Genomic DNA, 22,112 nt, shown 5'->3' on the forward strand with positions numbered 1-22,112 from the left:
AGAGTGAGGTGTCCCTGACCACGGTAGGGGGGTTGGAACTGGATGATCTTGAGGTCCTTTCCAGCCCTAACTATTCTATGATTCTGTGATGTGTGCTCTGAAGTTCCTGGAACTTCACCTGGCTTGTCTGTTATTCAAAGGAAATCAGACTCTGAATTCAGAGAGTGATAATGTAGCTCCATGTCAGTTTTGCCACCTTACACAAGCAGACACCGTTATCCAGGTCTAGTCATAAATCTGATAAAGTTTAGCAGAAATAGGTATTTAGATAACTGTCTGTTCTGACTGGATGTAAACCCAATTTCAAGTATATAGCGCTCCCAGGTTTTGAAGAGGTAAATTACCATATTTGCTATCTTCAGAAGACTAAACTCAAAGTCTTTTGACCTAAGCTTAGGACGTATAGATAAAGTATAATTTGTAATATGCTCTGGTTTGTGACATGACCTTTCCTTGTTTATGGAAAAGAACCATACCTTTCCAGCAGTGAAAGCTGCAGAAGCTGTTTCTTTGAAGCAGGATGTGATGATAGAAGCAAACTACTGTAACTGCGTAACGTGGTGATGTTCTAATATGTTAAGCATGAGTTCCTCAACCATGTATGACTTAATTGGGTAAATAGTTGCCTTTACATGAACTTCAGTATCCCAGAATAATAAGTTGTATCTCAAGGATATATTATAAGATTGTAAGAATAATATGCAGTTACTGGTATCTTCCTAATGTCACAGCAGCACAATGCTTGTAAAATACTTTGTACGTTAAAATCACCGCAGATATGTACTTAACGACACGTTCCTTGATACAAGGACCATAAAGCAGACTAGGGAAATTTTTTTAAGACATCCTTGAGGGCTTCCTGTGAAGTTGATCTTGCAGTGTCATCCAAAGTTCCCTATCCTGATTTGACAATTTTATGGGTTTGAACTCTCACTCGGTTGTTCAAGGTGATTTAGTTATCTGTTTGTGTGTCCTTACATTTAGAGACTGCCGCATGTAATTGTTTGCAGAATATTTAGTTCAACTTCAAGTGCTTCTGTTCTAGAGAGATGCTGTTGGAGGGAGCTCAGAGGAGGACAGCAGGAAAAATGAAAAGGACTAAACATCTGCAACCTGAATAAGGGGTAGGAAAAGCTGGAATGAAAGGCCATAATGGTTTATATGTAACTGAAACATGTAAGCATGAGAGAGAGAAAAGAATTATGTTGAGTTTGGCAGGAGGATGTAATGAGTAATAGATGGAATGATGAAGGGGAAATAAAATTGGCTGGATGAAGAAAAGCTTCCTGACCACGAGATCTTGTTTGATTACTGAAGTTTCCCAGGGGACTTCTGTGATTTGGGAAAAGTTGTACAAGACTATTCAGAGCCTCACAGTGCTCCACAAAGCATAGCTCTGTAGTCACCTAATAACTTGGCATCCAGGAGTGGATACTCTTCCCATCTTTTAACTGTGTTTCAGGTTCTTTGGATTCCTTCTGTTTGCTGGGCAGCCCAGAGCATCCCTTGAGTGCTGACTGGCCTATGGCTGCTTTTTTGGTTAGCATTACCGTATATTACAGCTCTTGAAGAAACCTGCCTCCTCTGAGATAGTGTGTGCAAATGTGTTTTCTATGGTTATGGGGTTGATCCCATTTCTTTGATGCAGGAGACTGTGCGGTTGGAGTCAGCTATCCAAAGGGACATGATCTCTGAAGATGCATTAGGTGGCAATTTTATATGCCTTTGCATATGTCCTCATCAATCTGGACCCAAGCCTTTACCATATCTGGATGGATATTGTCGATAGATGGTGTTGAGGTGAAGTGTATTGCAAGTGCGAAGTACTCTGAAAACCTTATTTGGCCAGAGAGGGGCTTTTATCCTTAAACAGCAACTAGTAAAATAAGGAAAATTATTCATTAATTTCTCAACTTATTCAAGAACTTTCATTCGATGATAAAGCACATGTAGCTATTACAAGGTGTTTGTGTTATGCATACGTAGAATTATTTCATTATAGATCTGGTGTCTGTCTAAAGCTGACTCCAGTAGTTCCCCTAAGAGAAGTTTATCTGGTGAAAAATTAGGTGTGTTTTAGCTGATACCCAACCAATTTGCTGAACTTATTTTTACTTCTGCCCAGAGGTTTTGAGAGTAAACTGATAGCTGAGAATCCATTTGGCTTTGACCAGTGAGGAGAGAAGCATGCAAAAACCCAGGTAGTGAAGACTACAAGGCTTCTACAAATTGGGAAGCTCAGACCATGGGGCTGGGAAAATGGGCTGACAGACTTTTCCCCTGGTGGGTCTCTTCTGCTTGGCCTTTCAGTGTATTCCTTGTTTTCAGCCAGCTGCTCAAAGCAGTAGAACCCATTTCCTCAGACGCATGTAAAGTAGCAAACGTTGCTGCTGCTTAGAGTGCAGCAATGCAATAAATATTGCAAAAAGCGAGGCTCTTGGGAGCAGAGCAGGCATTGGGTTGTGTGCAGTTTCAAAGCTAACTGGTTGAAACTGTGGAAGATCTGAATTTCTAAACAAATCACACAAATGTGATATTTTCATGTAAATTAAGCTACTAATAACTACTAATAAAAAAATCTCCTTCTAAAGGTACTACTTAGAATTATCTCCTCATTTGAACATACATGACTTGTACCTACTGATAAAGATATATCTAATGTCTACCAAAGCAAAAAAAAACAAAATAAAAATCATTTAGATCTGGAAAAGTGATCACAATGAAAGTTTCATTTGCAAGGGATTTAAGGATTTATGGAGACTTGAAGTGAGTATTATGTTTTGAATAAATACACCATTGACCAGTATCAGATTCCCTTAGTCTTTATCTTGTTTTTCCTAAGCAACTGCTCATAAACTTTTTTAATATCTTGGCTAGCATGATGGTGCTACTTGCAAATCTGTTCATAGAGCTATTATTCTATGATAGTGCAATCTAGAGAAAGGAATAACGCTTAGTTGTTCCTTTCATTGTTTCAGTTAAAAAGCCATAAATAACAAGTTGATAGGGTTTCTTTGTGCTTCTTTCTTTTCAACTAACACGTTAAATATTTCAAGAGAGGTTTGTCAAGATATCGCAAAAGTAGCTCTTAGTTCTGATCTGAACTTTACGGAACCCTGCTTTCATATAATAGGAAGGAAAAACAAGTGATCAGTCTGAGTCCACGACTCAATGGCTACAGCAAACTCTCAGTGCTTTTGATTCCTGTGTCATAGCAGTTAGTACTCAGATGAATTTAGCAGAATCAAACATACACAAAATCTGAAGGGAGAGCAATCTCCTGTGACTTCTGAAGAAGAAATTTGACTTCTAAGGCAAGTTTAGCATATGGGCTCCCTCCCTCCCCTCCTTTCTTCCCCCACCTCTCTCTGTCAGGCACCATCTCTGACTGTCCCTGTGACAGTCATGAGCTTTGCCAGACAAGTCTGCTCGTGGCAGCAGGGTCAGCAGCTGCTGCTGAGCAGTGACAGCCACAAATGTGGAAACAGCTGAGACCTGCAGTGACCTGCTGGTAAGAACCATGCAGGCACCTGCACAACCCAGTGATGTTCTAGTTAATTCTGTAAAGGGCACCAGGGCTTCTGTCCCTGCTTGCATCAGGTACTGGAGATTTCAGATGACTGTTCACCCTCATGGTCAGGCCAGATATTCCATGCAGCAGCATGTGATGCATACACAAGGGAAAGACTGGCTGTAAAGTTCCAATTTTTGAAGAAAGAAAAATATATTCACTGAGGAGCCTCAGAATAAAGAATTGGGAAAGCTTTTGTTTTGGTCGGAGCTACATTTTTGCTGCCTGTTGCTTCCAGGCAACTAGATCAGAAAAATGAGCTTGTTTGCCTTTGGCATATTGCTGCAATACACACATAGCAGTACATATAGCCCAGAGAGAAGAGAGACTCATACCTTTATGTAGCTGCACTTAAGAACTGGGTATGCTCAGTTGAAGCTTAAGGGCTGTGTCAGAGGCTGAGGGCAGTGGAATCTCTCCCCAGGCAGCTGTTGGCTATGCTCTGCTAGCAGGGCTGGGAGCAGGGACTTGCCGTGTTGCAATAGCTCTGCAGCTCCAGCCCTGCCACCCTCTCACAGGTCACATCCCTGACAGATCACCCTGAGCTGTGTTGTATAATCAACTACCTGTGTGTATTTGCTTACCCAAGGTCTCCAAGCACCCCACAAATACTGCTGGAGTCCTGCAGTGTTCTGGCAAAACTGCCATCACCTCTTCATTTCTCCTTAGCTTGAAGGAAGCATTGAGCAGAACCCATGAGCTTTTGTTCCTATCTGCTTTACGCACCAGGCACATTGTCTTCACTGCTTGCCCTCTGCGCTAGCTAAGCATCTGTAGGCAGAGGAGATGCTTGGCTTCCCCTGCTGCATGGTACAAGGTGTTAGACCCTGGTTGACTGAAGTCCGTAAGCATTTATTTCAGTGGGACCACTCTTGCTCTAAAGCATCCCTAGTCAGGTGCTTTCATCTGTGAATTCCTCTGAAGTGTGTAGGATGAGAACAAAATCCTCTGAAAAGGGTTTCATATTCCCAGTTGATGTAAGACAGAGCAGCCTCACTGGAGCCCCACTAGTTTCCCACTGATGAAGACTAGCCAAGGGAGTGTCTCCGTACAGGGCTGCAAAACAGCTTTGCAAGAACAAAGTGAGATTTGGACTTTGCTTGCACTGTTAGTGTGTTTGTTCAAGAATGAATTTGAAGGATAAAGGCATGGATGGTTAGTGTTTAGGAAAACACATTCATGACCAGTCAGTCTACTGGAGAAACTGGTAAAAGACAATTCACCTTCTGTCTCTGTCCTGTACCACCCAGCAGCTAGCGAGACTTGGGGCTGCTGGTGGTAAACTGCCTTTCCTTACCCAAGAGGTATCACAAATACTGCAGCATGTGGCTAGGGACAGCAGGTCCACTTCCACCAGGGCTTTGGTAATGCTTGTGGATGTACAAATGTTTGGTTTACATTTCCAACGTGTATTCAAAGATGCTGTTCCAGGTGGCTCAAAGAATTCTTTGGATTGTGTCTGTGGCAATATTGTTACTGATTTGCTTCTATATTATTACATTTAGAGTTCAGTTTGCCTTTATAGTGGGATCTACATTCTACAACCAGGGAGAAATGAATTCCTCAGCTATCAGTTTCTTATGTATTAAGTTTCAGAATATTTTTTAATTTCTCTTCCCAAAATAATAGTTTTATTACTTTTAAAACCATTAGAGAAGACAAGAACTGAGCATAAGAGCTTCCCCCATGCCCCCAATTTCTTTTGTATGTATCAAGTACCTATATAAATTCTATATAATAGCTTTAGCTGCTCCATCAGTATATCCCATTATATATCTAAGACTTTTAAAGCATCACATACACTGAATCTGAAGGATGTTACCAATACCCTGTTTTCTGTGAACTCCTCTTCACCAGAGCCCCGGCAAGGGCAGGATGCAGAGGGATACTTTAGGGCTCTATACAGCCCTGTGATTTATGCTAAGCTTCGTCTCAGCAGTGCACCGATGAATTTATCAGAGCCCTCGTAGTACGTCGTACTTGGCTCGGGCCGCACCTCTCACACCTCCGGCACCGAACCGAACCGAACAGCGCTAGGGGAAATTCGGACGAGGTGGCTCGGCCCAGGGGTCCCGCAGGTGCCGGGGCTGGAGCCGAGGTGAACATGGGGTCAGGGCCGCGGTCCCGGCGCGGCTGGGCTGGGCTCATCAATTTCCCGTGCTCGGTGTCTGAGCCCCGGCGCGGCGCTAATGCGGAACAAATTGAGACATATCCTCTCCGTAATTAGTTCCAGCGTTTCAAAGATTTACGGTAAAATAATGGCCAGAGCCCCACCGGCCTGGCCTGGCCTGGCCTGGCCTGGCTCGGCCCTCCGAGAGGAGGCGGTCCGGGGGCCGTGAGCTCGCTCAGCTGCTCCCGGCCGGGCCGGGGCCGGGCTGGCGGGGCCTGCAGCGGCGCGCACAGCCCGCGGTGGGCGCGGGGGGCGAGCCGATGTCGCAGACCTGAGATACGGGGCTGGGGGAGTGGGGAGAGAGCTCCGGATGTCCCCCGGAGCCTAGGGGCTGTTCACTGGAGAGCCGCCATCGGGCTGTCCCTCGCCTCGGGGGAACCGGAATGCCCGAGCGGCTTCGCGGAGAGCCGTGCAGCGGACACGCACCTTCTGCCGTAAAAAGAGGCTTTTTGCCCCCTGAAAAGATAACCAAAATGTCCTCTCCCCAGCTCAAAAACGCGCCGGTGGCCCCCTCAGCCAGAGCCCGCCTTGCCGGAGCTGCCATGCTGCTCGCGGTGCTCGGCGGGGTGCCGTGGGCATCGGGGGATGCAGGATCGGGGCCGCTGCGGGGGTGCTTCGCAGCTTTGTTTCTGTTGTTCTTGGCACTCGAACTCTGAACAGCTCCCTGAGCGAGACAGATCCACTGCGTGCTGTGAGCGGGATTGGGTAGGGGATTTATTTCTGTTGAAGTCAGTTCCCCTCCCCACCAAGCCGCGAGGGGATATTTAGTATGGGGTAGTAAGAATTACCAGTCCTTCAGCTGGTTGGCACGGCAGGTGAGAAAGGGGAACAGGGAAACGCCAGCTGGGGAGGTGCTTCAGCTCTGCCCGGGCTGGAACAGGTTCCCGAGCCCCTTTTGCTTGGGATCGCGTGGGACTCTAGAATAATTCTCCTTCTGGAAATATGTTAATCTTGTACAGTGTGCCTTCGAGCACAATCAGAGATTGAGCATTATCGGGAATTAACATAGGTATGGAACACCGAGCAAAACAAGCCTGATTGCTCCCTGGCAAAGATTTGGATCGGGCCGTGTTTGGAGAGGAGAGGGAAAAAAGTTCCGGCCCGCCCGCGTCTAGACCTCGGCAAAGAAGATGCTGTCTCCTCAACTGCCACCTCTTCGGCCACTGCTCTCGGCTGTGCACCGAGGCCAGGGAGCCGGCGAAGGGTTTGCTTAGACGGAGTGACTGGCATCGAGGTCGGGATCTCCGGGGAGGAGGTGAGCAGGTGACCCAGGCACGGGGAAGCAGCTCCCCCCAGCATGCTGGGGTGCTCCCTAGGGACCTGCTGCCAACGCTCCCGGCCTGGGCTGCAGGAGTGGGTGCCCGGCTATGCAGCAGGGCGGGGAACTCTCTCCCTGGCTGGAAGGGAATGACTGCGGGAAGTAGCGCTGGCCGTTTCCAGAAGTTCCCGACACGTCCCGGTGTAGAAGAGTCCGGGCTTCTCGTCCCCTCCTCGGGCTGCAGTGCTGAGGGTTTCTCTCGGGAAGTCCCGGTACTCGTCCTGATTCGGAGAATCCTTGTCTCAGCCCGCCCTGTTAGCCCGCGACCGCTCCGTGCCCTGCACGGCTGAGGCGGCCAGTGAGGGTGCCGGTGCCCGGCGCTGCGCAGGGCCAAGAGGGCATCACGCAGCTGCCGACGACCTCTGTTTTCCCACCCTCGATGAGCAGGGGGTCTGCTTGTTTTGCCGCTGGAAGGGCGAGAGGGACGAAGGTTTGGAAGGGCTTTGGCAGTTCTTCCTCCCAGGTGGAACACCGCAGACCTAAGCGATGAAGAAAACATTTTCACTTTATCAAGCTTGGTTATTTCAAGATAAGAAACACCCCCACATTGGTTCGAAAAACAGTCCCCTGCAGGAAAGGCTTTTTCTGTACCAGGAGAGGTCTAGTTTTCACGGGAAATTAAATACTCCGCTTAGGCTGGGCAAAGACTTCTATTTATGTCTGTTGTCCGTTTCAGACGCGGAGATTAAGGGACCAAACTCAGGGGTCGGCACTTCAGAACCTGGCAAACCCAGCAGCCGTCCCGATCCCGCACCCCCCGCAGGTACCGGGCGGGAGGGCTGCGTTGTGCGGGGAGCCCAGGGCGAGGGGGAGCAGGGCCCGGGGCCGGTAGTATCCCAGGTGCCGGCCGAGGGTGGTTTAGATTCGGGTGTACTCGTGGGAAGCGGCGGATCCTGTAAACTTAGACGATCTTCAATACCGGCAAAGTCTTTCGCTATTACGTTACACGTAGATTCCACCAATAAATAGATTCACGCATTAAAAGATTTGAAAAGGGAATTCTCTAGTTTGTAAAAATTAACGTAATTTCATAATAACAAAACCTGACAGTTTTGGTGAAAGTTTAAAGAGAAAATGGAATACTTGGCTAATCTAATAATGCTGATTTTAATCTCTTTTGTCGTAGAACCCTCTGAATTTTAAAATGTTGTTTCAAGATTGGCGATGCATGAGGTAACCTTTAACGCAGCGGGGGGGAAGAAAATACCGAAGTGTAATTTGTCGCCGAGAAGACAACGGGTTCGGTCTTTTCAGCGGCAGGTGTTTGTGGCGTTTCTTCTATCAAAAAGAAACGCTGCGAAAGGAGGGAGACGCTGCTGGGGAGGATGCGGCTACGCGCTGCGGGCGTTTTCGGTTTTGGTAGTGGCCGGTGCAGATGCGCAGGGGCCGGGGCGGTGCTCCCACGCGTACCCTGCGAGCACACTGCCCGCGGGAGCTGCGCCACGCGTGCTCGTAGGAGCAACACCGCTTCCTCCCCCACCCCTCCGGTGATTATTAATTAGCAGTTCTGAAGGAAGACGGCAGGATTCCTCTTCTCACGTTTGGCGCGGCAGCGGACTCGCCTCTGCCCCGCGTCTCACCTGGCTGCGGCAGGTACCGCCATGTCCCGCGGGTCTCTGCCGCCCGCCCCGGGGCTTCCTGCCGATTTGGGAGGACTCCCGCGCCGCCGAAATCTCGGCATCCCTCTCTGCTGGTGCCGACCCTAAACCCGTCGAGTAGCCTGGAAGGACCGTCCGGGGGTAACGGATAAGGCGCCATCGGGTCTCTGCCGCCGACGGGCTGCACGCTGAGGAGCTGCTGTCTAGGAGGCTGGGGAGGGAAGAGAGAGTCCAGGGCTGCCCAGGAGAAGGGCCAAGGTGAATCTACCAAAAGCAGGTTACTTACAGCACTGCGATCCTCCCCCGCCTGCCTAACCTCTTCCTTCCCCTTCACACACGGGCAGGTTGGAGGGACGGACCTGGGAGCAGGCCCACGCCGGCCCCGGGCTCTTGCAAAGGGCGCCCACTCCTGTCCTCGCCGACAGAGCTCTTGCTACCTCGGCGCGGCTGGCTCGGAGCCCCCTGAGGCGAGCGCCTGGTGAGCGATCGGAAAGACGCTTTCCCCTTGCAGGGACGGGTCCGCCCGCTCCGGCCCGGATCACTTTCCCCACCTATTGCAAGGGCAGAGGCTTATCCGCCCGGTCCCGGGGCTTGCGACACGGCCACCCTCGGGAGTCCCCACAGACACGGCCGGACCTGGTGGGGAAGTCATGCACACGTACTTACTGGCCACCTGGATCCCGCTAACAGTCTCTCCTAAAGAGAAGGGACGTTAGGGTGAGATTTAGTGGCACTCGCACCAGAAGGGTGGGAGTGATGTGTAGGAAGATATATTCTCCCACAGTAACCTCTCCCCCTCCATCCCCGGCTCTCCTTGTCCCCCTTTCTCCTCCCCCACGTGTCTGTCCGGCTGGGTTCAGCAGAGCTGGCTGTGGGCAGCCCCTTGGCGGAGGTTGTGTGAATGGAGGATCGGCGTGGCTGACTCCTCCTCCCCTGCAAGCGCCTCTATTTGAGCTTTGCAAAGTTCAGGACGAGCAAGCATCCGAGGTTAGGCGTGCGAGGAGGCTGTGCCCCCCTTGCACAGACAGACGGACACACGCGCAGGCAGGCAGACACGCGGACACACAGGCACACGCACACCCGGCCCTGCCCGGCCCTGCGCTGGGAGCGGGTGCAGCCCCGGAGGCGATCCTGGAGAACAACCTTTCCCTGTCGCTGTTGCCAGCTCCCGCCGGGCTGGACCCGGGGAGCTCCGTGCCGGATCAAACCTCTCCCAAAGGGCTGAGCTCGCCAGCCTGGTGCCTGCAGCCGGAGCCGGCCTCCGGCTTGGCGGGCAGAGGCCAGGTGTCCTGGAACAAGTACGGCCCGGGGACAGACTGGATGCCTGGCGGCAGGCAGAAGGTCTGCGAGCAGATGAGCTCCGATGTCCGCGACCTCAACGCGCTGCTGCCCTCCGTGCCCTCTCTGCCGGGCAACAGCAACTGCACCATGCCGGTGAGCAGCGCGGCGCAGTGGGCTCCCGTCCTGGACTTCCCCCCGGGGGCCTCCTACGGCTCGCTGGGGGCGCATTCCTTCATCAAGCAAGAGCCGAGCTGGAACGGGTCGGACCCGCACGAGGAGCAGTACTTGAGCGCCTTCACCGTCCACTTTTCCGGTCAGTTCACGGGCACGGCCGGGGCTTGCCGCTATGGGCCCTTCGGCGCCCCGCCGCCCAGCCAGCCGCCCTCCGGCCAGGCGAGGATGTTCCCCAACGCTCCCTACCTGCCCAACTGCCTGGAGAGCCAGCAAGCGATCCGCAACCAGGGTAAGGGCAGAGCTGCCGGGCTCGGGGGGCAGCCCTCGGAGACCCCTCTTGGCCGGGCCGGGCAGCGCTGAATGTAAGCACCGAGCTCAGCCTTTCTCCGCAGGGGCCGAGCAGGGTTAAGCGAGACAGCCCTTCCGTGCGTCCTTTCCTTCCCTGGGCGGTAGCCACTTCACTCCGAGGGGGCTCTAGAAGCCACGACTTGCTCGCCCGCAGCCCGCTGCTCTGCCAGGCAGGCTGGACCCCCCCGGGCCTTCCCCGGATCGGAGCAGCCTCTCGCCTGGTTGTTCGGGCTGGGGATGGCACCGGTGCTGGAGTGGATGTGAGGCTGGTGCCCCAAGACAATTCCCTCAGCAAGTCTATGCGGGGATGGGAAGAGGGTGTACCTCCAAACCCCATCCCGAATCCGAAAACCGCTGTCCTCACGTTAGTGCTTTCAAGTCCTTTAGAGAATTATGCACTGAATGCCCCAGGCCGTGATTTATCTTCAGCATCCCCGTGGCCGAAATCGACTGCGCTGTCGCTCGCGGCGGCTGAGAAATTCCCGTGGGCTGCACGGCAGGGCGATGGATGGGTCATTCCCTGACTGTGGCACCGGGATCACCGTCTAGTCGTTTTTCTTCCCGTGGCTGCAGTACAAATATCTGCGGGTGCAAGGGGAGGAGGAGGAAGGAAAGGGGGAGAGCTTGCGGAGAGCTTGGCCGGGGCCTTTTGGGTCTGTTTCCCTCTCCTTCAGCTGCCCCAGGGTCGTCTGACCGAGGGGGGTCGGGCCTTCGCGCCTGCAGGCGGAGGGAAGCACGGCGAAGGGCCGGCGCGGAGGCCTAGGCTGTGTGTCAGACGAGGCCGGCGAGGCGGCCCGGGGCGACGTTTGCAGTGCGGAGAGGTAACGGCGACCGTGGGGAAGTGTTTGTTCAGCTGCACGGCCGAATACGGGCCTCCTTCGGGCAGTGCATCCCTGTGCCACCGCTCCGCTGCCTTCGTTTCCAGGCCCCGCTGGCCGCCCGGCGCCTGGCTCGCAGTTAATGTGAGGAACCGCGGGGCAGGGCTCCGGGGTCTTGCCGCCGAGACCGGCTGAGGAGATGAGCAGCAGCCCTGGCACTCCACGACAGAGTCGGCCTCGCTGGGTTGGCGGCGGGGCGCCGGAGCTCCTGCGTACCCTGCGGGGCTCCGAGATCCGCTCGGGAGCGTCCTGTGATCGCCCCAACACAGAGCGCGGTGGGTCAGGGAGCTCTGCCGGGGAAGTCTTTGACATATGAAAGGATTTTAGATATCGCAGAGGATTTTAATGGCTGGGCAGAAATAGCTACGGGAAGGTGCAGAGAAGGGTAATGGAATAGCTCGGCCCTGGGTGTGTGTGCGCGGGTAGGAGAGGGAAAAAATACCTGCCACCCCGCGCCATCCTGTAGCCTGAGTTTAACCACCCCAGAGAGAAACAGAGCCTTTAACGCGCCACTGAGCCGGTGCCCCGATTTACTTGGTCCCCAGCTCTCTGCGGGAGGCGCTCGGTCTGCGGCGCAAGGTCCCGCACACAGACCCCTTTGCGTGCCCGAGAGCCGGGGCCCAGTGGCCGTACACTTCTTTGCACCTCCCGGGCCCGGTCGGTTGGATCGAGACCCTGTGAGAGTGGTGTCCCGCTCCTCCGGTGATTCGCCGGGCCTGGGGGCTCTGCTAAGTTCGCGGCTGCTCCCCGCATGAACAGCACCGCTGCTTAGCCATAGCTATGTTCGGCGGCAACACGCAGCGAACTCCTTCGGCAAGGAGGAATTCGGCAAAGAGCGTTTGATTTCCTTTTTTATGTGTGTGCGTATGGATAAAGTGTTCTTCCTTTGGATCTCCTCAAGGCTGAAATCCTGGGTTGTTTCTTTTAAGCCGGTTGCTCCGACCGTGGGAAAGATGCTACCTTGGCTCTGCGGTAACACTTCTGCCAAGTCTGGAGTGGTGTGGGGGTTAGGGAACCAAAGCTTTGAAACCTCTGCCCAGTTTTCCTCTCCTCGTTCGCCTGTCTCTTTCATCCAGCTGGGCTCCTCCAACAAATGGACGCCTCCAGTTCTCCACCAGATGTACAACTTTCAATTATTTTCAGCACATCTTAATCAGGACTGTCTCTGATAACGCCCTAATTAAAGAGACCTCACTATCGGCAGCTCGGTTCAGAACTCAACTTTCTTATCACATTCCTGAAGCTTTGGGTCAGGCAACACCGGAAAGCGCGGCCAAAACCTCGTTCTGCTCCGAGCTGAGTTTTGAAGGTCACCGAAAGTCTGCGCCGGGCCAGAAGTAACGTGGAAAGTGTTAGTGCTTGCTGAAAGTTAAAAAAGAATCAGGAAAACGGGGAAAAGGGAGTTGAGGATTGAGGCTCTACTCTGAGGGCTAAGGGAGGAGATAAGGAGCGAGAAGCAGCTGTGGGATGGGAGCCCTTGAGGTACCGGTCTGTCATCGCTGCCGCAGCGAGGCAGAGCTGGGCTCCTGGAGCGAGGGGATGTGGGACAAGACAGCCCCACATCTACCCCAGCCCCGCAGCCTCAGCGCCGGCTTACATTCCTCGCGAAGGGGAATGTTTCAAAGGATTATTTCTTCCTCCCTCATTCCCCCATACCCCCCCCCACCCCTCGTTGCCCCTGTCGTTGCTCCCTCGCAAGGTTAATGGAGTTCTGTAATGTCGCTAGATCCAGGCTGTCTGCAAAGAGAATGAAATGGAGAAGCAACAGTTGCACCCCTTTTTTGCCTCTCCTCTTCCCCCCGTGATATATATCCATAGATCGGCGGTTGCGATGCAGAGCCCAGCACCCGGGACCCAAGGGAGCTGAGAGGGGAGCCTGAAAACAGCCCAGGAGTGGACTGACAAAATCCTCCCCGGCCACACGCCACATCCCGACGGGCAGGGAGGGTGTGCCCCGGCTGGATAAGTGGGGTTCGGGGGGACGAGCAGGGCTGCGTTTGGTTTCTTTTCCCAGCCCGGGAAGGAGTTTTTGGTTTGTTGTTTTGGAAGAATGACTCTCAGAGGAGCTCGGCTCTCGGGGTAAACGCTGATGAGCCGAGAAGCCTCCGAGATAATATTACTTTGTAATTACTTTTTTAGCTGAGTTGTTTAGCCAGCTCCAAGTCATTAATGAAAGCTGGTGTCCAAACACCTGATTTACGGTTTGGTGTTGGCCAGGGGTCAGCAGAGGTGGGTGCTTTCCATCTAAATCTGCTCGGTGTAGGAAACAAAACAAGCTGTTTATTATTTGGGAGAGTAATTTTCGCTGAAAGGAGGAGTTTTATTTTTGCATGTAACATTCCGCCTTATTGCAGACTCTTCAGAAAGCGGCCTTAAAAAAAAAAGAAGATTAAAGGGTAACTTCTAAATTGGAAACGGCAGAGGAGTACACTGAGCAGATGGGAACCTTCCTCTTTAATATGAGCATCAATTAATGAAAACATCCTTTTTATTACCGAAGCCAATCTGTTCTCTTTAAACACGGACGAGACTTCCGACTTTCCGCCCGTCGGAGAGGGCTTCCCGGCGCGCCACTCTCCACCGCGCGGGGGTTCCATCGGGGTCCATGGTGATCCCACCGGGCTTCCACCGCTGCGGCTCGGCCCGGTCCGCAGCCTTGCAAAGTGCAGGTGCTGGGAGATGAACGGAGGGACACTCGTTGTCGTTTTCCTCATGGTGGCCGGGCAGCAGCACCGGGGGAGATGAGCGTCTCTCTCGACGCCCGCCCGAGGAGGCTTGGCGGGAGGAGGGGGGGACTGTCAGCCGAGCGAACCCAAGGCACGTCCTAACCCCTCAATGCTCGCTCCCTCGGCAGGTTACAGCACCGTGGCGTTTGACGGGACCCCCAGCTATGGCCACACGCCGTCGCACCACGCCGCCCAGTTTACAAACCACTCCTTCAAACACGAGGACCCCATCAGCCAGCAGCCTTCGCTAGGTAATGTCAGCCCCGCGGTGGCCCGGCCCGCAGGGCAATCCGGTGCCATGCCGCTGTCTCACTGCAGTGCTGTCGCGGAGCTAGAGCTGCCCAGGCCCGGGGGACGGAGCCCTGCAGCCCCCTCCGTAGCGCGGGGTTGACTCTGTGCCGCTCTCTCCGCAGGGGAACAGCAGTACTCGGTGCCTGCTCCTGTGTACGGCTGTCACACCCCCACCGACAGCTGCACTGGCAGCCAAGCCTTGCTCCTCCGGACCCCTTACAACAGGTACCTTGCCTTGCCTTCTCCTGCGCGAGTCGTGGTCTCCTCCCTGCGTGCCGTCCCAACAGCTTTCTCCTTCCGGCAATGAAACAGATCTGGGGTTTCCTTTCTCAAAAGAAACAAAGATTCACGCGTTAAAAACGAACACCGACCCAAACCAAATCCCCACAAAACAAAAAAGGACACTGCGCCTCCCACCCTGAGCCACATCATGTCTCAGAGCTTTACGGGGCCTCCTACCCACCCCGGGCCAGGGTTTGCGGGGTCCGTGGCCTCTCGGCGTGGGCACTACATCAAGCCCCCCGGGGGTCGGGCACTAGGCTACCGGTTCGGGGATCCTCGCTCCGGCGGCACGTACTGACTGCCTTCGGAAAGCAGGAGCCGGGCTGCCCCGCCTGTGTTCTCTCTTCATCCGCGCCGGGGGGAAACGCCCGGGGTAGCCCAAACGCTGCTCCAGGGCATCTCTCACTGCCGGGGCCAGACCGGGGCTCTGCAACTGCCCTTGGCTTACGTTGCACAGTGGGGATAGCCCTCTCAGGCCACGGGATCCCTGCTCCTTCACCCACTCCACTCTGGGATTCTCCCAGCCGCTCTTCCTCCAGGCCGGGAAGATGTGAGAGCGCTCGCTGGTGAGCAGCAGCAATGGACAGAGCGTGGTACAGGCAATTAAAAAGCAGCCGCGTCCAGGGGCTTCGGCTTGCAGAGCAAAAGCCCTTCCGATGGCTCCCAGGAGCCACGGGGAATGACCTGCAGGGAGGTTATTTATTGAAAACGGGACAATAAACCCGTCGGGTTTCCCTGCGGGGAGAAAGGTGCGCTTGGAGCCTTGCTGCAGGCGCTAGCGCTCCCGGCCAGTAGACGGGTCCCTTGAAGCATGGCTTCCCGTTCTCTTCGGTCTGGCATGGGGGCTGCGAGTGCCTCTCGCAGTTTTACAATGTGTTTAGTGAGCAAAGAAGTTCCCCAAAAATTATTCTTCAACTTTTTGTGAACTTGGAGCCAGTCCCGTAGCTCGGAGTTGCTAAGTGACCCTCGCATACAAAACAATGTGCCCCCGTGAAGGAAGCGGCGAGCGGCTCCTCTTGTAGGCCGGTTATATCATCTCTGATTAACACTGGATGTGGGACAACAAAATTGTCACTTCCAGAAGCCACTTTGCTAATGAACTTGAGCTGACGTCAAGGGAAGGAGGGAATGAGGTAATGAAGGAAGGAAAGAAGCCTATCCAGAGAGATTAGCTTGTCGAATAATTGGCCGGGGGAGCTCCTGCCCTGGAACGGCAGAGATTGCTCGGGGAAATCTATAAATAAGGTTTGCAGGGGGGCTTGGGCTGGCCGCTCCCCCGCCCCTTCGGCCCTTGCCCAGCTCCCGTGTCGGGGCTCCCGGCTGCAGCGGCACCTCGGGCGCTGTCCCCTGCGGCGTTTGTACTTTCAGCTGTGCGGGCCCCGTTCCGGCACGTGTGATTCCGATAGAAAAGCGCTGCTTGTGCCGAGAGCTCCCTCCTCCGTGTGTATGTCCGTCGGTGGCATCAGAGGGGGGGAAAAGCATCGCCCCCGGGCCGCCGCCTCCCGCCTAGGGCTCCTGCATCCCAGCACGAGCGGGCAGAGCGGCGATACCGGAACGGTTTCTGCCCGACCTTGGCCTTGGTCTGCTCCCCTCCCTGGGTGGTTTGCTACTTCCTTCGGTAGGATAAGGGTTTAAGCCCTTAAATCTCACACCTGCACCGTGTGGAGGGCAGCTCCCGTTACACAGAGCTTCAGCATTGAAGCCCGAGCAGAGGGTGACTCCCTTATCCCCTTCTGCATACATTCAGAAGCATCCTGAAAAACGGTGTTCCTACTACAAGTGCACTTCCTAGGAAGTGATGTCAAGAAAGGAGACTAGCAGTTACGGTGCAGAAACGGACGCGACTCCTTAGCCACTTCTCCAGCGGCCTGAAAACCGACCTCCTGTGTTAATACACATATATTGATTTGGCCAAACCGTTATTATTTTTTTAAAGACTGTACTTATTCCGTACCCATTCTCTGAAGTTTTGTCTCGCTTTTCGCCGTTCAGGCCGTTTGCCAGCTCTGCTTCGACAGTGGATGGCTCGGTGGCCGCGTCTGGACGGCGAGGCCGGCAGGGATGAATGGGATAGGGATGCGGACGGCACTGCTGCGCGGGGTGCGCAGGGGATGGTGCTAACTCCCGGCGTGACGCCCCTGTCCCTCCTTTCACCGGCTAAGGACGGCAGCCGCCCCGCTCGCTTTTAGCAGTGTGGCGAGCTCGGGAACCGGAGGTGTTTGGAACCAGAGGTGCTGCCTCTTTCCGCGGCGGGATGCAACAGGCGGTGTTCACCCTGTACCAACCTCCTCGGGTAGCTCACGGGAGTCCTTTGAGATCCCTATCCACCCCATTGTGGCCGAGGCTTGGAGTTTGCCGGCTCCCGCAGGGCCATTCCTCCCATATCCCCGTCTCCCTGATGAGCCAACCCCAGGAGACGAGGGAGGGATCCATCTCCTCGTGATGTTCTTTCTTCCCCCTCCTCGTCGCCCCACCGCTGCAAGGGACCGCCGCGAAGCCTGCCTGCTTCCCCGCCAGGGAGTAACGTGGGCGAGCGGCAGGGTCCTTGGGCCGGGGTAGCGGGAGGTAACCTAGGGCTGGAGAGCTTTTACTTTCCCCCGTATCCAGGCAAAAGCGCTCGGGAAGGGAGCAGCTTGAAAGACGGTTAAATGATCGTAATTCTTTTACTAGGAAGGAAAAGTGTCTCCGAAATCTCTCGTCTCGGCAACTACTTGCTCTCGGTTTATAATGCAGTCCGCTCCTCTGCCAAGGAGCGCTGCGGCGTTGGTTGATAGCTGGATACGGATGACAAACCCGCGCAGATTGCAAGTGTGCATTAGATGACTAGCGTTTGTGGGACTATTAAAATGGTGATGTGAACTTTTCTGCCTTGCGCTGTTTAATGTAGTAAACATGCTCGATGTTGAAAATTTACTGTGAGTCACACAAAGACTTTAGAAGTGGAGGAGTCTCGGTACAGATTATAGCTCTTTCTGTGCAGAGGTCAAGAACTCGGTAATACTGCAATGCAGGCCAAAACAAACTCTATATGATCTACTACTGGTTTCCTTTTGAGTTCCCTTTTTGCTCAGCGTTGACTTCCTTTTATTCCACTCCAATTTGCATTAATCCCCGTTGTAGAAATGTTCCCCCCCCCCCCTTCCTCTCGTTTCTCTCTAAAAGGATCTCTGTAATGAAAATGTTATTTTTAGTGTCTTCTCTGTGGCCGTTTGGAGGGCCAAGGATTCAGATTGGAATTGGGGCAGGCGGATCCCCGGGGACACCGCTTTCCTTCTCATCATTCAAACTTCGTCCAAAGACGAGATTTCGAGAGGAGCAGTTAATTCCGTGAGATGATCTCACGGTACTGTCAAAGCAATGTCGAGGCGTAAATGGAGTCAGGGATGTCCTGCTTTCTGTCCCGTGCTAGATGTGAGATGTTTAGACCCGATGGCCCCGGCATGGTTTACAGCTACTGCTTGGGCTATCCAGGTTTTTTGAGGTGTAAACCTCGGAGGGCCGTGTGCTCAGCATCTCCACAGAAAACAGATCTCTCCCCTTGGCCACTGCGGGCAGCAGAGCGGGCACCGGTCCCCTCTGCACCCGGGTGAGGGGTATGGGGATGCCCCTCTGGGGACACCCAAGTGCCAGGGCACATCCCACCCGGGGCGTGCCGAAAGGCCCCAGCGCATCCCGCAGGGCCACAAGTCAAACCTCTCCTTCTCCCCAGTCTGAAGAGCGCCTCGCCCGGCCCTGGAGCCAGGGGGGTCTAAGCGAGGCTGGCGTGGGGTCTGAACCGGCAGCTTACTGCGCCGGCACTAGCTCCTCCGGCTGCTGCCTCACCGCAACTGCCGCGGGCGGCCGGGGAGGGCCGAGGGCTGCGGGTCTTTCCTGAGGCCACCCGAGCCGGAGGGATCGAGTGCGACAGAGCAGGGTTCGGCCGCCCCGGGCGCCTCCAAAGGCTGCAGCCAGCGCAGGCTCCGCCGCTGTAGACCCAGGGGCAAACCGGGCAGAGCGTGCGTTAGACGGGGCGGGGTGAGCAGCGGCTTCCCCTCGCCACTGGACAGGCGCTGGTTTCGGAGCTGTGCGGTGCGGTTCGGTTCGGTTCGGACGCCGTCACCCGAAGGCGGCAATGCAATACAGTGGCTGCGAGGTCGTGACAAGATGAATAAGTGTATTGCTTTATGAAAAAGCAAAGGAGGGGGAAAAGTGGATATTGTGGAGGAGGCTCTTATAAATGGACTGTCAAGCGAAAGAAAGTTAAAGGGAAATCTCCTGCTGTAAATGCATCGGGCGGGCACTTCTAATAAAAATCAGGGTCCTGGAGGAATTAATTACAGCAGCATTACAGGAAGAATTTGTGGAATTGCAAAACGTGGTTGGCACAGACCAGCACGGGTTGCTATTGCGAATGGGGAAACTGCAGGAGAGTTGAACAATTCCTGGGCTGATATGCGGGACATTGTAGTAGCATAATAGCACTTCAGACACACGGATGAATAATAGCGTCCAGTGATACTGACAAATGATATTGTGCATACTTCGAGATTGAAGTCACTTAATTTGTTTTTATATGCAAAAGCTTCCCACTGGAATCTGACTTTTTTAGGTCGCTTCTACCTGCCATGAAGAAAAAAAAATAAGGGGAAAGAAATATCTTTCTCTACTACCAGAGTGACAGAAATTCGCCGCGTAAGGCCAGCGAGCGGAGATGTCATTAATCAACCTATGGGGAGACCTGCATGGGCCGCGGGCCGCCGTTCCGGGAGCGCTCCCAGAGTCCGCCGCGGGCAGGGCGCGGAGCTGGGCCCCCAGAACAGCGGCCACGGCCCCTGCTCGGCAACGGGGGCTCCGCTGGGCTCCTGCTGCCCGCGTTTGGAACGCGCCCGCTCCAGCGGCGAGCTCCGCTTATCGCCCAGCCACTCCATTTTTCTCCGGCTTGTCAAGCCCCTCTGTGTAGCAACATCCATCAGGAGTCACGATAGCTGTTCCGCTCCATTAGCCGCGTGGTCTCTCGCCCTCCCGGTTACACCCGCTAACGGAGCTGCCCCTTTCGAAAAGATAACCAACGCCGGGAGCCAGCCGGGCCGCCCGTAGTCGTTTCATCCATTTCAATATGTCAATATCCGGTACGGCTTTTCTGCAAGGAAAGTTTGTATGTCCCCACTCCCATCTATTTCCAAATCAACAGGATTGCTGATCCAAAGAGGCTTCTCTAGCCACAGCCATTCTTTTCTTCTCTGTTTATTTTATTTTTTAAATTCACAATACATCGATAAAATGAATTATATAAAATATATTAACTTTCTGCTATTATATACTGAAAACCAATAACAAAATGTTGCTGTCTTGGCAAATTGGTTTTTATTTGACCGATGTGACGTTAGTTCTAATTTTCTGTATTTTCACAACAGTGACAATTTGTACCAAATGACCTCGCAGCTTGAGTGCATGACATGGAATCAAATGAACTTGGGATCCACGCTGAAGGGGTAAGGTGTTCTACTCCTTTTTAATCTCTTGCCCTTGCATAGCTGTGTTGCTGAGCTAACTCCATCTTTTATTTCACAACTTGGATCCGATCACTAGCATGAAGAGCTACGGACAGTCCCGGCAGGGGCGCACCCCCTGGCCAGAGTGACTGCGGTTTTCAGAAACGGGAAGTGGGGCGTTGGGGTGCTGCCTGGTGCAGGGTTACGAAGTGAAGCCATAGGTACGAGCGAGCTGTTTTGCTCTGCCACGGGGCTCCACTGGGGCAGGGCCGGTCCCCGGTGGGACAGCAGAGGCCCCTCCGTGCTCTCCTCGTCGAGTTGTCGCCTGTTCCTACCATCCCTCTTCCCTTTCCCTCCCTTCGCCAGGCCCTGCGTCCTGTGTCCCGGCCCTGCCGCCTCCCGGCTTCCTTCCTCCAGGCCATTGTCGCCCTCCCACCTGCCGGGAAGAGGCTCCGGCCCGCCTCCCCCGCGGGGCTTCCTGCCTCTGGGCGGGCAGGAAAGGCCCCGAGGCGCCGCGGGGCCCCGCCGGGGTGGCGGCAGCGGGGCCGGGGGGAACCGTGCTGCGGGCTGCCCCAGCCTACCGCTGCCCCGGGCCCGGCGCTGAGGCCACGGCGTGGTGCTGGGGAGGACAGGGAAGGGGTCAGCAGGGCGGCAAAGAGCTCTCGGGCCGGGGCTGGGGCCGCTTCGCTCGGCAGCCGGTGCCCGGTGCCTCTAGTAACCCTGGCGCTAGGGGAGCGCGAGAGAGGACCGAGCTGGTCTGGTGCGCTACCGAATCTTCACCTTGTTTCATCTACCATGAGCAAAAGCCACCTTTTGTCCTTAGCCAAGGTAAAGCCAAAGATTGCCTGCTCTGCTCCGAGTAGGTAATTGGCCTTGAGCCCCTCTACCAAAGGTAGGTATCACCAACTTGCTGTGAGATCTCAGTGTCTAAGTGGTGCAGCCTCAAGTATACAACAGGAGAGGTCTAGAAAAGCCTGTACAGACCTATGCTTTCATGTAGTTAAACATGGAAAGCTGCTTCAAGATGGAGTTGGTGTACCATGCTGTAGTGTGATAAAGGAAAAAATATTATGGGTCTGCTTGTAGTCCATTCACAAATGCTTCTTGAAGGTTAGAGGGAGAAGACAGTAGCATATTAAACTGTCTATATTGAAATGAATGGGAGAATTAAGCCTGCAGAGCTCTCCCAAGGAGCTCTCTGGTCAGAGAAGATCCCCAAGTCCTTCAGCTGTGTACAGTTCAGGGTCTTTGTTGCCAATCCTCTCTTTTTAAAGTTTATTTCCTACTTTATTTTTTCCAAAAGTTTTTTTGATTTCCTTTTTAAGCTGTACCCTTTAAAGATCAGTCATTACAATATTAGACACTGTTTTGTCTCTTTGAAGAAAATGTCCTGCAGAATGGAGAAACATATCAACCTTGACTGAGGTCCAAGTTATTAAGGCAAGGAAGACATTATTCTTTGGGGAACTCAGTGAAAAAAAAAATAAAGACACAATAGAAATATTAAAGGAGTACTGAACAAAATAAATGGCTTCTTACTTGTCCAGATGTCAGACTGTTAGCAGTGTAAAGTATGTGACCTAGGATGCATAAAAGGGGAGGGGGAAGAAATCAAGATGAATGATCTATGGTAAAGCAAAGCTGAAAGTTTTGGTATAGGCCAAGATTGTAGAATCTGTGGAAAATCAGTGCTAGACATAGCCTCATCACTAGTAATATGAGCCAAAATAGTTATCTGTCTTTTCTGGCTGAGAGTTACAACACGCAGTACCTCCAATCTCAGTTGCCATGAACATAAGGTATTCTTCCCAAGATTTACATCTTTAAAATATATGAACTGTTCATAAGTGATTCCCAGGCGTTTAGTATTTCAGATGCTTTCCTCAATCTTGTAGTTGTAATTTAAGAATTTTGGAATCTATCTTTCTGTTGAAATATGGAGCTTCTAGATTGTGTCCAACGATGACAGTCCTTGTTTAGTTCCTTGCTTTGGGTTCTCCCCAG

General features: G+C 53.5%; 2 protein-coding genes across 16 annotated transcripts in view; one reads left to right on the forward strand and one right to left on the reverse strand.

The window, feature by feature from the left end:
- WT1 (WT1 transcription factor) overlaps positions 1-22,112 on the forward strand; it is a 340,397-nt gene that overhangs the window by 39,942 nt on the left and 278,343 nt on the right. Inside the window, exons 1-5 of one of the 15 annotated variants that reach the window (XM_062620320.1) lie at positions 6,864-6,996; positions 8,186-8,319; positions 14,193-14,315; positions 14,478-14,580; positions 20,031-20,108. In XM_062620320.1, the coding sequence (XP_062476304.1) occupies positions 20,047-20,108 (62 nt within the window). In that variant the 5' untranslated portion in view covers positions 6,864-6,996; positions 8,186-8,319; positions 14,193-14,315; positions 14,478-14,580; positions 20,031-20,046. Of the gene's footprint in view, positions 1-6,863; positions 6,997-8,185; positions 8,320-9,391; positions 10,402-12,335; positions 12,690-12,797; positions 12,821-13,630; positions 14,002-14,192; positions 14,316-14,477; positions 14,581-20,030; positions 20,113-22,112 lie in introns of those variants that run through there. The other 14 variants (XM_062620319.1, XM_062620312.1, XM_062620313.1 and 11 more) reach the window with 14 other exon arrangements.
- Positions 6,512-9,397, reverse strand: LOC134164497 (uncharacterized). The gene is made up of 2 exons (XM_062620335.1): positions 8,944-9,397; positions 6,512-8,868 (listed from the first exon to the last, which is right to left on the reverse strand). The coding sequence occupies exon 2, from the start codon at positions 7,556-7,558 to the stop codon at positions 6,659-6,661; it is 900 nt and encodes a 299-aa protein (XP_062476319.1). The 5' UTR covers positions 7,559-8,868; positions 8,944-9,397; the 3' UTR covers positions 6,512-6,658.

This window comes from Pezoporus occidentalis, unplaced genomic scaffold, assembly GCF_034315485.1.
Source record: "Pezoporus occidentalis ecotype Australia unplaced genomic scaffold, CSIRO_AGI_Poc_V1 ctg22, whole genome shotgun sequence".
Classification (NCBI taxonomy): domain Eukaryota; kingdom Metazoa; phylum Chordata; class Aves; order Psittaciformes; family Psittacidae; genus Pezoporus; species Pezoporus occidentalis.

Bases quoted from the DNA above. Each gene is read 5' to 3' on its own strand.
- LOC134164497 (XM_062620335.1), bottom strand. From the start codon at position 7,558: ATGTTTTCTTCATCGCTTAGGTCTGCGGTGTTCCACCTGGGAGGAAGA.